The sequence below is a fragment of the Cydia fagiglandana genome, chromosome 14 (assembly GCF_963556715.1).
Source record: "Cydia fagiglandana chromosome 14, ilCydFagi1.1, whole genome shotgun sequence".
In the NCBI taxonomy this organism is placed as follows: domain Eukaryota; kingdom Metazoa; phylum Arthropoda; class Insecta; order Lepidoptera; family Tortricidae; genus Cydia; species Cydia fagiglandana.
Window position 1 is genome coordinate 10779624 of NC_085945.1, and position 16461 is coordinate 10796084.

Here is a 16461-nt window from a genome sequence, read left to right on the forward strand (position 1 = left end):
ATATATTATACTGAAGCGACCGACATCAAAATGAAAGTTATTTGTTAAGATTTAGTTAATGGAAGCCGTTTTCTCCCGAAATGGAAATTTCATAGAAAAAGTACCGTTATTTCGTTAGGATCGCAAAGCTACTCTTCCCTCTTAAGGCGCTTAAAATATTAAATATATATTTGGGGATAATCTTATACATATCGACCAAGCTCCAAACTAAGCAAAGCTTGTAAGTACTATGGGTGCTAGACGACGATATACATACTTTTATAGATAATATGTACTTACTTATAACAGTATATCCATAATCCATAACTTAAGAATAAATTTTTGTGATAAACACACTAATAAATGCCCTTACCGGGATTCAAACCCGGGACCTCCTGCTTTGTAGGCAGGGTCACTACCCACTAGGCTAAGAGGCCGTTAACGTATCGTAAATGGAGATGCGGAAAGCATGTTGCATTTAGGATTCTATGCAAAATGCTTTACAATGTTTGCAACTCACCTGCAGGCGTACGAGTATTATGGATGGCATCATACAGTATCCACTTGAAGTGTCACGTTTTAACACTACGCGTGCTCGCGTCCATACTTCCGTAAAGTACCTTTCATAGAAAGATGTTAACCAAATATCACGCGAGATGGCGTTGTACTGTAAGTGGCGATTTCTACATCGCGCTATTGAAATATTTATGGGGATTGTATATACTTAAGGGTTTGGAATTATTTTTTCACCACACCAACTCGAAAAGCCTTACTTTGCACTTCAAAAACTGATAGCAAAGTTGCGTTTTATTCACATACGAGGCAAAGTAATCAAAAGCAAATTTTGAGCTGTTTTCTTATGTTTGCTGGTAGAATTGACTTGAGAGGATTCACCGGCCTCCTAACCTAGTCGGTAGTGACCCTGCCTACCCACTCACATGATTCATGCAACTGTAGTTGCGAGCCACCCTTATTTTCACATGATAATAGAGGTCACTGAAAAATAGCAATCATGTGAGTGGCTACCAAAGAATATAATACTCACTAGGGTGGCTACGAAGCAGGAGGTCTCGTATTTGAGTCCTGGTAAGGGCATTTTTTCGTGTGTTCATCACAAATATTTGGTCCTGAGTTATGGATGTTTTCTATGTATATAAGTATTTATATATATGTGTAAATTATTTATATCGTCACCTAAATAGTACCCAACAACACTCGCCTTATTGAGCTTACTGTGGGATTAGGTCGATTTGTGTAAAATTGTCCTATAATACCTAATAATAATAAAAAAGAGTGATACAGAGACACAAAGCGTTTAGTTGTCATATAGCGACAGCGATTGTCACCTTGGTTAGGCTGAGAGTTTACAATTTAAATTGGCTATTAAATAATAAGATCTAGGCACTGGAAACTTTCAAGTGCTGGACTTCCTTTACAAACAATACTTAATAGCTTTTGATTTATAAACGTTTGTTTAACCTTGGTGAATACTTCTTATTTAAGTACTTTGTACTTGTTAAGTAGTCTCTTTGTAAGTGTTAAGTAGTTTTACTTTGGCTCCATTTTTGGCTACTTTTATGTTTATTGGTAAAACAAAGTTTAAAACAATTTTAAAGAATTTAAGATCTGAGACACCACGTGTTGCCTGTCGCACTTGTAAATTCGTACGTAAGTGTGACATAGGCAACACGTCGAACGTGGTTATTGGTGGCTCAGATCTTGACTTATCAGAAACTGCCGCTAGACATGGTAGGTAGGTATATTAAAACGGGCCAGACACGTGTATTATTATATTGATTGTTGCTCTTGAGCAAATATTTCATATTAAAGTTCCCATGTGTAGGCATTTGCATGTTCAGAACACTCGCCGTTTCAAAGCAAGCCATCATAACAGCTGCAGTTTAAACGTACAATACAATACAAAATACAATAAATAACACGTGTGTTAAACTGCGCAATATCACAAAATATACAAACACAAATTACGATAAATAATCAGCTTAGTTAACATACAGGGTGAAATTTTAGCCACAATTATTCTTCGTAGTGACTTTATAGTCATACTGAAACACTTTCATTATGGCGCCAATTCCGAAATCGCGCAAAAAAATTAGCTGTCGCATAGAAATAAGTGGCATCGCATCAGCCGGCATGTATGAAACTGCCATATTTTTTTCGCGGTATAGGGATTGGTCCCATAATAGAGTTAGACCAAGAAAAGTCTGCAGCGATTTTGATAGCCCACGCAGTGCAAGTGTTATTTTAAACGTCAAACTTCTATGAAATTATGACTTTCAAATAACAGTTGCATTGCGCGGGCTATCAAAATCGCTGCAGGCTTTTCTTGGTCTAACTCTATTAAATCATCACACAGAGTACGAGTATCTATGGCTGGTGGTTAAAATTTCATCCTGTATACATTAGAGGTCAGCTAGAATACTTACCCTTTCTCTAGCCTTAGCGTATAATTCAGCGATTAATCACTTTCATGTGATTAATAATTCCTAACGATCGCAGCCATTATCCTTGAATATTCAATCATTGACCTCAAATGCTAGTGGGAAATTAATCCATTTATTATTTCCTTGGCTAATACCTAATTTAAAATTGAGGCTAGAAGTGCATCAATGTTGAGTTCATTTATTAATATAAATTGCTAAAAGACATAAACAGGAATATAAAACTAACAGTTAAAATAACTAAAACTAAAAATTAGAAATACCTATCCTCGAGACTAGAAGTGTCACATGTGTGAATTACCGGCCCTGTTTGGATAAAGTATTTTAGTAATTTTTACGGAATGAAAAATTCTAAATATCATTGAAATACCTCCTTGAAAATATCTTCATTAAATGACGGCAAAAAGTAGTAAGTGAGGGACGGTATCGGCAATCAGCATACCCAAAAGGTGGAAAAAACTTGAAACTATATGCAGATATTAACAACAAAATAGAGGTCGTATCGTTTAAAAATATTACAAAAATTGCATGATAAAAAATAAGGGTGTAGTTTGAGCTACATCAACAAAGGCATAGCCTATTTAAATTTAAAAAGATACTTTGAATGTGCTTTTGTGGGTTGATAAACACATTTTTATCTAGACGCAACTGTTTAGTTTGATGTCCGAATTTCATAAAAGATGGCACTGTTACAAACGTAAACTAGGTAACGCTAGTTCATCATAGAATTTATGTATACAGTATGTGTCTGACCATGGGACTTTAAATCCAGGGCTCGATTCTATTCGCTAAACTGAGCTACTTTTACTATGGCACCAACCCCGAAATCCCGAATTAATTTTTTACTTTTTCATACATTTTGGCTGATCAGATGTCGATGTTTTCTATGGAAAAGCCAAAAAAAATCCCCGATTTGAGGGTTAGTCCTATAGTAAAAGTAGCTCAGTTTAGCGAGTAAAATCAAGCCCTGGATTTAAAGCCCCATGTTCAGACACACGATGTATAATATATAAAACTGTCAAATATGTAACGTATGATAAATGATTGGTAACATAGCAACTTGTTTTAACAAAGTGGTCCTTCGAGCCGGAAACAGACGAACACCGAAATTGGCTTCCGATACAAGTTTTATTGAAGCTTATGCGCCCCTCGGGTATTGCTTCAGAAAGTTTCATTATAAACGTGTACTATCAAAGGTATTCATCACAGAATAGATCGACAGATTGTTCACAATTAGGGTTTGCAATCCGGATCCGAAGTGTATGAAATTATCCGGATCTGGATCCGGATCCGCGGATCTTCCCATATATTTTGGATCCGTCGTGCAAACTCTATTCACAATATTCAATGGATGAGATTTAACACGATTCATACAGAGAAGCTAAAAGTGTTCGAAACGATTCGTTTGCAGAAATTAATGAGTAAGGACTTTTAAGTCTTAAATTTTATAGCACATATTTTTATGGGCATTGAGCAACATCAAATATAAAGCAAGGTCTCACTTTTCAAACAATTAAACTTAGCGTTAGAAAAAGCTGCCTGCAAAAAAAAGTATTTGGTTTTTGATAGCACAATTAAATAGGAGACATTGTCTTATTGCGGTTACATTCTAAGCCACTGCCTAACTAAGGGACCACGGGATCTGGCTTCTGACATTTCTTCATCTAATTGGTCAATAATTTAGGTTAAACTTATATTTATTGTTAAAAATAAAGACAACTTTAGGTAGATCATTAAAATTGTATACTACAACGAATGCAGCATTTGTAATTATGCCTTCTTCTATCTTATAATTAATCTAGGTTAGTAGCATTACCTAGATACATAATTATTATAATATTTTAAACTTTCGCGTTTTGAATACATATTAACTCACATTATAGACGGGTCTAACGCGAATTATATTCAATTACCTTTATTTACCGACGTTTCGACACAGGTTTCACTGGTCGTGGTCGCGGCTGACTGATTGTCCCAGCAAAATGTCAAAACAGAGATTTGTGCATCTACCCGACGAAAAGTGTATGGAAAAGTTTGGGGTAGACATCACATTTTCAAACCACCCCCACACATAATGTTAATTATTGTCAATAGTCCGACACGCAACACTCACAATATCCACGCACCCGTCCGAAGATAGATCCTTTGGCTTTAGCTTCTGTATCACTGGTTCCCAAGTTGGCGATAAGTTGAAACCATCCTCCCTATTAAAATTCCTGGGGTGTTTCTTGATTTCAATTGCTTCTCGCACAACTCGAGGATAATAATGGCGTTCAGTGGAGATGACTTTTGGTCTATGCAACTCAATCCAGTGATTTGTGCCAGATGTAAGAAGATGTTCGGCGATTGCGGATTTGTGTAATTGGCGATTTTTAACTGCCGCTATGTGCTCTTTCACCCTCTCTTGCACGCTCCGTTTAGTTTGTCCAATGTACACACTTCCGCAGCTACAGTCTATTTTGTATACGCCCGGATTTTGGTACGGAATGACATCTTTTGGACTGCGCAACAGATCTGCTACTTTGAATAACGGCTTGTATACAGTCTTGATGGAGAATTTCTTAAGTACTGCTCCAATTTTGTCCGTTATTCCTTTCACATATGGTAGAAACGCTGGTTGTCTGTTGACCTCTGGATGTCCCTCCGTTCTCTTCGGCTTGCGTTTCATCCTCCCACGGTATCCATTCCTCTCCAGTACAGCTTGGACATGGGCCAGTTCACCGTCCAGGTGCTCAGGGTCACATAAGTCATGTGCCCTGTTCACCAAGGACGCGATCACAGACTGTAGGTGCCTTGGGTGATGATGAGAGGATGCCTGTACACTTTTCCATACACTTTTCGTCGGGTAGATGCACAAATCTCTGTTTTGACATTTTGCTGGGACAATCAGTCAGCCGCGACCACGACCAGTGAAACCTGTGTCGAAACGTCGGTAAATAAAGGTAATTGAATATAATTCGCGTTAGACCCGTCTATAATGTGAGTTAATACATAATTATTAGTTTTCTACTTAAAGTTGACACTTTCATTATAATTATCAATGAAGGCGACTCTGAATAAATGACTGACATAAAAAAGTCCTCGGTATAGTTCGTTTTTTTTAGCATTAGAAATAAGGTAAACAATCTTGATGTGTATTTTAATTGAATAAACACACTTTAAAAATAAGTTACGGCAAATATGTAACAATTATTAATCTAATACGATCATTTATATTCTTATGCTTTCATAAGTAATAGTTACTGATTTTCAAAAAGCGTTTTTCAATTAAAAGACATGTCAAGATCGCTTACCTTCTTGCAAGTTCTTTCTAATGCTAAAAAAACGGACTATAGTAGAAATTCACACAGTTCATCAAAGTTTATATTTACTGAGTGATCTTTCTTGCGTTAAGTTATCTATACATTGTGTACAGCAAGTTGTGCGAACTAAAATATATATCCACGGAACATAGTTTCTAAATTAAGTCAGGTTGCTTTCATCTTTTATAACCAGTTGATGTTGGTGTTTTAGTACGGGGAAATATAAATTAAATACGTACGTATTTATAGGTTAGAGTTTATTTGTTTTATAGGATTATAAATGTTGTTATTGGATATTCTGATATACATAGTGTGATATTTCATAAGATTTCAAGAATAAATTATAATTATTTTCTGTGAGTTATGTTAAACTTATGGCATTCAGTGGGTAGTGGTTAGAAATGTGATTTGTGTTTACCCGAATATTTGTTAATTAATCTGTCGGTAGACGCGAAAATGACCCTACTCTCCTACCTGCCAATTCGAATGATGAAAAGGTATAAATGTAACTTACCATGGGATGGAGGGGGCATTCTCGCTTTGGCGCTTGAACCGGCAACATTGAGTAGGAAGGCTTACTACTTGTAAAGTTAAGAATGTCGAAAGTGTTGAAGTAAGAACTTAGATTAAAATAAAGGCAATTGATTGTACGAAGGACTTTGATTCATAACAATAGTACACATATATGCTAACCCAAGAATGTCAAATATTTAAAAAATATCTAAGTCAATATAACCTGACCAGTAATATATGATCACGCGCCATGTTGCGGATTTTCACTGGAACTAATTATTTCATACTATACTGAATTGTCACCGTATATATGATAACAGCGCCCTCTTGACAATGATCATATATTTAATACTAGCAGAGATATATATAACTCCGTATACCGGATGTGGCTTGTAACATGAGCAAATAATGAAAACATAGATTGTACTCCTCAAACGGTCACACTTTTGTTCAACAACTTTTAGAAATTATGAAGTATTTTAGACTCCCTATTTTTCATACAAAATAAATATTATCTTCAATGGACGCCATCGCCACGCCATATCATTGTGATTGACGATGCTTGTCACGCCTAACATAACAAAATTCGCAATACATTGCTTCTTAGAATAAACTTTAAAGTGTATTAAAAATCAAACCACAAGTTATTTTTAAAAGTCGCTGAACAAATATTGGTCAGTATGAGGAGTACAGCCTACAATTTAATTTTTTGCTTATATTACAGGCCACACCCGGTATAACTCCGTATATACTAGTCAGGCTTTATTCTACACCAATATGAAAGCCGCTGGGTATCTCAATTATTTATTGTTACTGTGAAATAATTTGGAGCTTTTAAAAATGTGCATGGAATTTGTTTTACGCTCCTAACATTTATAATAATTTAAAAAACCGGCCATGTGTGAGTCGGACTCGCGCACGACGGGTTCCCTACCATTACGAAAAAATGGCAAAAAAATCACGTTTCTTGTATAAGAGCACCACTTAATTATTTATTCTATTTTGTTTTTGGTATTTGTTGTTGTAGCGGCAACAGAAACACATCATCTGTGAAAATTTCAACTATGCTATCACGGCTCATGAGAGCTTCACAGTGGAGTCTTAGTAATTATGGTCCCGTATTTACCCTGTGGGTACGGAACCCTAAAAATGAGGAAAGTCATAACTCTGGTTAATGTACAATAAATTGTGTTAAAATATATTTCATAAAGTCAATATTAACGAGGAAAATGAGGACTACTTCTGTATGAAGAAACGGTCGTCTACTCCGCGACAATAAACCGCATAATTTTCAAAACAACGAAAATTCATCCTTTATTTTATGGTCCCTCGTTTCACTTTTACAGGCAACGAGATAGTCATCAATGCGTATAACTTGGAAGGTTAAAATTATATTGTTTCGAACAAATTTACAATGGACGCACCGCATACGTATTTTAGTTACGATTGTTTGCTTTTGTACTCGGTTATGATTTGTTTTTATGTATCCAGTAAACCACGTATTTGGGCTGTAATAAAAAAATCGGGCAAGTGCGAGTCGGACTCGCGCACGAAGGGTTCCGTATCATAATGCAAAAAAAAACAAAAAAAAGCAAAAAAAAAACGGTCCAAGTACTGACCACTCCCGACGTTGCTTAACTTTGGTCAAAAATCACGTTTATTGTATGGGAGCCTCATTTAAATCTTTATTTTATTCTGTTTTTAGTATTTGTTGTTATAGCGGCAACAGAAATACATCATCTGTGAAAATTTCAACTGTCTAGCTATCACGGTTCGTGAGATACAGCCTGGTGACAGACAGACGGACAGACGGACGGACGGACGGACGGACGGACGGACGGACGGACGGACGGACGGACGGACAGCGAAGTCTTAGTAATAGGGTCCCGTTTTACCCTTTGGGTACGGAACTCTGAAAAGAGATATATTAATTAAAAATGTTTTTCGTGGTCGCTAAAAACATTATACCTATTTAGTCGTAGAGCTATTAGTATATTAGTATACTGGTACTACTCGTAGTTTTCGTTGCTAAATATTATTATACAAAGAAAATAATACCGTTTTTATTTATCCATCTATCCTTATCTTATTCATTAGTAATTATTGTATTTTAATTTTGCATTGATTATAATGTATTGTATGGGGATCCTATCTCATCGCATAATAATTGATTGTCATAATGTAATGTTTACGCATAAATCTCTTTTCGCATAATTTTTCTCCAGCTGAAACAGAAAGTATTTTCGAAAATATTTTGCATAGCTTGTGTAGAATAGGGTAGGTTAGGTTAGGTTTGTGTTATAATTTTTCAGAAATGTTAATATTTCCAGCACAATAACAATTATGCGAAATGAGTTTTATGCGTAACATTACATTAGGACAATCAATTATTATGCGACCCAATATGGACCCTATTGTATGTGTATAGTATACAATTGTGTGGTTTAAGTGTATAATTACACTATGTAGTGACGGAAGTAGTGTCACCCAATGTATGGGACGTGCAAATTTTGGTATCGGATGAATTCACTTGGCACAGATGTAGTATACGTCAAGCTAAGCCAATCCAGCCCGGTAGCCAACCGCCACCCGATGTCTACCGGGCTCAAATAGCTTAGCTTTATGTATATTACATCTGTGCTAAGTGAATTCATCCGATACCAAAATTTGCACCTTATGACACTAACTTCCGTCACTAATGTGTTTGTCTCAATGTAGGTAGTATACCTATAATGGGCTGAGGTCTGAAATAAACGATACTTAATTTAATTTAATTTTTTAGGAGAAAAAAAAACATTTCTAAAATGAAATCTGCTGACTTTTATCATATTTTCCTGTAAGTGCTGCCAAAACCAATGTCCTTATAAAATATTTTAATATTCCATTTACCCAGTTGTTTATATATTTACCAAAAAGGGGAGCACCGGAATTTTGTCGGCACGTGTAGTAGCAGAAATTGAACATTAAGGAAAAATTAAGCATAATATAGCCATTAGAGTCATGCTTTCTTGACTCGATCCAACTAAAGGATGACGCACGCTAGACGGAACCGTGTCCGGGCCGGAGCTTCCGGCGCTTACTTTTCTATGACATGACAGGTGACAACGTCATATTTTCCATAGAAAACCTCCTGCACGGCCCGGTCTAACGTGAGTCATCCTTAACTCGAACATATTTTGCAAATCAGAGAGGGTTATTTTTAGGAGAGCTTTATGTAAAATGAAATATTTAATAGCTACCTAAGTATATCAAAAACACGTGTATTGTACAATACACGTGTATATTTCTGGATTTGGGATTTCCGGTGTGCTTTTATTTTTCTTTGATGTTTTCTCTCACTGATAAAAAACCGGTTAAATGTTACCAATATACCGAGGATTTTTAAACCAAAGTATTCAGCTTGAAAAACAGAACCCCTTAGAACATGTTCACATTGTCCGATCTGAATTGGATGTTGGATGACCTTTGAGGAAAAACAGCTGATAGAAAATGCCTTATGACATCAAGGCCTTTAATTTTTGCCTTTTCGTTTTCTTTTGAACAACTGTTGGCGCAGGTTCTTGAGAAATGACGTAGTCGACACAATTTGGACTTTTACAACTTTTAATATACTGAGCGATTAAATTACAAATGATTTTGAAAAAAAATGAGAATGTATGGACGCGCGACCGAGCGATACGTGGTGTCGGCGTCGTGGCAGATCGGAGAATGGCCGCTGCCGCTGGCCGCGGCACCGCGAAGATGGAGCGTGTATGTGTGCGCGCACGCACACATGGATGGAGCGTTAACAGGCTGCCCCCCTTGGGTCAGGAGCTGCCTGATCCAACGTCGATGGAAGTGGGCAGAGCCGGTTGTATGCCCTGCGCAGGGTCCCCGTAGTGGTGAGGACGTCGGCGACGCGGTTGACGCCGTCGCTGCCCGGGTGGACGGCTGTGACTCGTCCGAGCAGCCATCGGTAGGGTGGTAGGCGGTCATCCTTGATGATGACCATCTCGCCCAGCTGTGGATGCGCACCCTGAGTGCGCCACTTGCTGCGGGACTGGAGCTCTGAAATATATTCTTTTGAGTATCTTCTCCAAAAATGAGCCTTGAGCTGTTGCACTCTCATGTATTTGGAGAGTGTCGTAAGTGGTCGTGTTTCTTCCACCTGGGGTGCAGGTGGCAATGTGATCGTTCGCCCAATTAAAAAATGTGCTGGACATAAAGGAACAAGATCTGAAGGATCAGAAGAGAGAGGAGTGAGGGGCCTAGAGTTCAGTATCCCTTCTATATGAACCAAGACAGAATTCATATGCTCGTAGTCTAAATTAGTCATAGATAGAACGCGTTTCAAGTGATATTTTACAGACTTGACTGATCCTTCTGCCAAACCGTTAAAGTTTGGACTGTAGGCTGGGGCGAATTTGAATTTTATTTCGTTTTCTGCAGAGTAAGCCGTTATGTCATTACTGGATTCCTTTAAAAATTTAGCTAGTTCGTTACATGATCCTACGTACTGAGTACCGTTATCTGAGAATAAAATTGCCGGCTTACCTCTGCGGGCAATAAATCGATTTAAAGCGGCAATGAAGCCTTGAGACGTCAGATCGGTGACGAGCTCGAGGTGTACTGCTCTCACTGCCAGACAGACAAACACAACTATGTATGCCTTTATTAGTTGAGCGCCGCGACCCTTTCTGTTCAATATCAGGATAGGACCAGCATAATCTGTGGCTGTGTGTGTGAAAGGGTGATCAGCGTGCAACCTCTGTGCAGGAAGTGAACTCATAATAGGCTGGTAAGTACGACCTGAGAAACGAAGACAAGTTAAACAGTCATGTGTTATCTTCCGACAAAGGTTGCGACCGTTTATTATCCAGAACTTATGACGTAACATGGATAATAGCAGTTGGGGTCCTGCATGTAAAAGTATTCTATGATAATGTTGTACCAATGTTTTTGTTATATGGTGAGATGCATGTAGCAAGATAGGATGTTTAGTATCATAATCGTAGTTTGAGTTTGATAATCGTCCTCCAACTCTGATAAGGTTGTCCTGGTCAATAAATGGATTTAGTTTTATTATTTTATCTTTTGGTGTCAGTGCGCCCTTAATGAGCAATGAAAGCTGTTTGTTAAATATTTGTGATTGTACCCTTTTACATAAGAAAAACAATGCTAATGTTAATTCTGAAATGTGTAATGGACCAACTCGTTTGTTTGTATTTTGACAATTGTGTTTAAATCTATACATGTAAGCTACAACGCGCTGCATTTTGCTAAAGTTTGAAAACCTTTCGGTGAAATCATTTTCATGATCTGCAGCTGCTGAAAAATGACAACGAGTTTTAATTTCAGGCAAATCAGAAACTTCCACACTTTGAGGCTGCAAGGGCCATTGAATGTCTTTTTGGTGTAAAAAATGTGGGCCTTGGAACCACAAAGTTGATTTTTTGAGCTGTAAAGCATTTTGACCTCTAGACCCTATGTCAGCAGGGTTCATATCTGTTGGGACATAGTGCCATGCTGATGGGTCAAAGGAGTTAGTAATTTCAGTGACTCGGTTATGGACAAATTGTTTAAGCTGTTTTTTACACGTTTTTAGCCAGCCGAGCACAATGGTTGAGTCGCAGTGAAAATATATTGAGTCTATTTTTAAACGTAATGAATTTACAACCCGTTTCGTTAGCTGTGTAGCTAGGAGACTGCCGCATAATTCTAATTTTGGAATAGTTAGCCGTTGCCTCAGTGGGGCCAGTTTGCTTTTTGCAACGAGCAAATGTACATTTACGTTACCGCTTATAGACACTGTGCGTAAGTATACGCCGGCAGCGTAAGCTTTCATTGATGCGTCACTAAATGCATGTAATTGAACAGTTACGAAATCATCGCAAAGTGCTCTGCGAGGAATCTCGATTTTGGAAATATCTGGCAAGTATTTGACAAACTGGTCCCATTGTGACTCGACCTCGGCTGGTAGCTGGGAGTCCCATGGAATATTTTGAGACCATAGGGACTGGAGTATGAGTTTTGCCTGTAACATGCAAGGGTTTATTAAGCCCAGTGGGTCAAACACCTGTGCTATAGTGGACAAAATAGTGCGTTTTGTTTTAGGGTTTTGAATTGTATGTGGCAATGAAAACAATAATGTGTCTCGTTTACAAGCCCGAAGTAGGCCTAAAGTTTTGGCATATTCATCGTTGTTTAGATTTAGTAAATCATCATTATTGTTTTCATTTACAATTTGAGTTAGAATGGACGGTTTGTTAGACCGCCATTTTCGTAACATGAAATGAGCGGGTTCTAGAACAAACACTCATACATGTATGTATGAGTGTTTGTTCATCATCATGACCAGTGATGTAATCATCAACGTAAAAGTCATGCAAAATCGTTTCACGTGCAAGTTCGTCCTTGCAATCGATACCTAATTGTTTAAGTGTTCTTGTCGCTAACCAGGGAGCTGAGGCCGTGCCGTATGTGACCGTGTTTAGTTTGTACTGTTTAATTGGTTGTGTGGGATCAGACCGCCATAGGATTTGCTGCAAACTTCGTTGATCTTCTCTTACATAAATCTGTCTATACATTTTAGCTACATCAGAAGTTGCAACAAATCTATGCTGTCTGAATCGAATGAGAATGCTCAATAAATCATCTTGGACAACGGGACCTATGTGTTGAATGTCATTGTATGACTTCCCTGAGCTTGTGACAGCTGATCCATCAAAGACAGATCTTAATTTTGTTGTGAGGCTCTCCTCACGCAAAATCCCATGATGTGGGAGAAAATAAGAGAATGTATCGTTTTGAGAGTCTGTATTTTCTGACATATGACCTAACTGTATATATTCGTTCATAAATTTAGTATATTGCTCTTTGAATTTCGGTTCCCGTTTGAATTTGCGCTCTAATGAATGAAATCTTGTCAAAGCTTGTTCTTTAGAATTACCTAACACCTCGGGGGATTCTTTAAGTGGTACAGTTACAATGAATTTCCCGTCCGAGTGACGCGTGGTAGTACTTGTAAAGATTCGTTCACACTCGCTATCAGATTTAGATTTGTTATACACCTTTTCGATATTAGAGAAACCATCATTATCAAAAAAATAGTTTAGTTTGTGATCTAGCTCTGTGTTAGAGAAGTGGCAGTGGACTGTATTTTGTTTTGTTTTGTTTGAGGTTTGTAATTTAACTACTAGCCATCCTAGTTTTGATTCAACTAGTAATGGTAGATTCTTGCCTAGGGATATCTTATTTAGACAAAGTACATCCCAAAATATGTCAGCGCTCAGCAGCATCTGCACCTCTGACGGTTCTGAGAATGATGGGTCCGCGAGGTGGATGTGAGAGGGAATTTCGAAAGCATTGCAATTAATTGGATTAGTAGGTATGAGATCAGAGATCCGAGATAAAACATAGCAATCAACATCGGTTGTATAATTGCGATCGTATAGTGACGATAGTGACGTCACATTTTTTAGTGGCTTTTGTTGTTTTCTCCTCCAGTAGGTTTACTGAGGTAAATGTGGAATAACTGGGTATCCCTAATTGTTTTTGTAAAGATTCTGTGATGAATGAAATAGTTGATCCGTTGTCTAACATGATACGGACCTTGTGTGTTTGACCAGAGCGGTCTTGAACATTGATTATAGCAGTGGAAAGAAGAGCTTGGCTGCAATGTATAGAAGATAGTGTGATGTTGTCTTGTGCAGGTTTAGATTGGTCCTGCACGCCAGGTAAGACACCGTCACTTTTAGTAGATGATGTGCTAGCCAGTGGTTCTGTGGATTGAGTGTTACTAATGTGTAACAGAGTGTTGTGACGTTTGGTACACAAACGACATGAACTAAGTCGACAGCGTTGTTCGTCGTGCCCTGCGCGAAGACAATTAGTACAAAGACTTAACTGGTTTATTTTCTCGATACGAGATTCTATAGGCATAGCTTTAAATTTAGGGCATTGGTATATAGTGTGATAGTTTGCGCAGACAGGGCATTTATGTTGTTTTTGTTTAAAAGATTCATTTACGACAAATGTTCTTGGGCGGTTGTGCGTGACGTCACTGTGCCTACGAGGAACCTTTGATTGATTCTGAGCCTCTTCCATGGTTTCAAGGAGGTCCGCACGACCCTTCAAGAAATTTGTGAAATGACTGAACGTGGGAATACCTACAATTTTGTTACGTTCGGTTTCCCAATCGCGCATTGAGACTGAATCAAGCTTACTAGACATCATATGGATGATTAGAATATCCCAGTGCTCAGTAGGTAATTTTAATGTTTTTAAGGCTCTTAGGTTTTTATTTACCCAGTCTATCATACTACGCAAGGCTTTAGAAGACTCTTGAGTCACTGGCTTTATACTGAACAAAGCTTGAATATGGTTATTTACTAAAATGCGATTATTATTGAAACGCTCGCACAGCAAGTCCCAAGCAACATCATAATTCTCAGTTGAAAACTCTAGTGATTTAATGATTAACGACGCACTGTCTTTTAAAGAGTTCCTTAGATAGTGGAACTTGTGAATTTTAGGTATAGATGTGTTATCGTGTATTAGTGATTTATAAGTGTCATGGTACTCTAGCCAATCCTGATATCGACCAGAGAAAATCGGGAGATGAATTGTTGGAAGTTTAATGTTTGGCTTACTTGAGAAGACAGCATCACCTGATCCCGCCACCGATCCGCTGTCGTGCACCGCAGAGGCAGGCTCGGCGGGCGCGGCATGCTTGCTGAGCAGGTCTTGCGCAGCAGCCATGGCACCGAAGTACCGGGCCTCAAAGGAAGTCCGCTCTGCGTACTCCTCATCTGGAATTTCCGTCAAGCTTTCTATATCATTTTGTATGGAATCGAAATCGTTGTACATTTCTGACATTTTGGCATGTCGCATGGTAAGCTCATGCATTTGTACGCTATTAAGCTCACTGCTAGGTAGCAAAGCATTTAAATAATCTTTGAAAACAGTCAGCTTTGCTTTGAAGCTTGCTCGGCTTTTCTTTAGTGATTTTAAATTGTCCATTATGAAGTTTAAAGGAAGAAGAAAAAAAATAAATTGAACAAAAAAATATTGCAATTATTGAAGCTTGCGTTAAAATGCTATTTAATATGCGAGAGTGAAAACGAAACAAATCTCAAACTGCCCTACAGCTGTAAGAAAAATAATAATTAAACACGCGGTAAATGAAGGCAAATATTGTACAAAAGAGTGAAAACTATTGGAAATATACTTAAATTTTATGCGAAGCGTGATTAAGCAGGCAGAAGGATAGTCAAGCAAACGTGCGAACAAGCCACGCCCGAAGTCCCGTTACTCGAGACAACGCGCGGTCACGTAGGCAGGCGGCCGGCGAGATCGTGGACTTTGACCCCTCGCCGGTTCTGGAATGTTCGAATAAAAATTAGCTAATATTTCAATTTTTGTTCTGTATTGGCTCAAATAGAGGCAACACAGCCTTCTAGACCTCTGAAAACAAGATACTGAAGCTACCTTTGTTGATAGTTTATAGAAATAAAGATCGATATAATTTCGATTCCAAAAGAATATTTAGTAACAATGGGCAATAGACGGAATTATAGCACTAATTGGGATTTTAGATTGAAATGAAACCTTTAGATAGTGGTTTCGATGGAAAAGAGCACAGCACTCTGTATGAAAGACACAGTGAAGTGAAATTAAAAGAATATAATTGGAACGAACTCACACAAATGCCACTGCAAACCCTTTTCCTGGTATATTCTCGCTTAAATATTGTAGACTCAGGTATAAACTTGTTGAATCTGCTTGAATTTGGGTGAATCTCCAGATCTCCACGTGTCCAAAATGTCGACTCCTTTGTTCGACCGCGCCGATGAATTCCTTTGTCCTCCTTTAGATAGTGGATTCCAAAACCTCATCCAGCTCGAATCTGTTGGCGCAGGTTCTTGAGAAATGACGTAGTCGACACAATTTGGACTTTTACAACTTTTAATATACTGAGCGATTAAATTACAAATGATTTTGAAAAAAATGAGAATGTATGGACGCGCGACCGAGCGATACGTGGTGTCGGCGTCGTGGCAGATCGGAGAATGGCCGCTGCCGCTGGCCGCGGCACCGCGAAGATGGAGCGTGTATGTGTGCGCGCACGCACACATGGATGGAGCGTTAACAACAACAAACAATAATAAATTTATAATGCACTTTAATTTTTTTGCTTCTTTGTAGTCTTATCCGACATCCGACTTAGG

General features: G+C 38.2%; 2 protein-coding genes across 3 annotated transcripts in view; one reads left to right on the forward strand and one right to left on the reverse strand.

The window, feature by feature from the left end:
- Positions 1 to 16461, forward strand: part of LOC134670786 (synaptotagmin-10-like) — a 192334-nt gene that overhangs the window by 154815 nt on the left and 21058 nt on the right. The window lies entirely within an intron of this gene.
- Positions 10010 to 16285, reverse strand: LOC134670750 (uncharacterized). The gene is made up of 2 exons (XM_063528567.1): positions 14902 to 16285; positions 10010 to 10393 (listed from the first exon to the last, which is right to left on the reverse strand). Exons 1-2 carry the CDS (start codon positions 15251 to 15253, stop codon positions 10038 to 10040), a joined length of 708 nt encoding a protein of 235 aa, XP_063384637.1. The 5' UTR covers positions 15254 to 16285; the 3' UTR covers positions 10010 to 10037.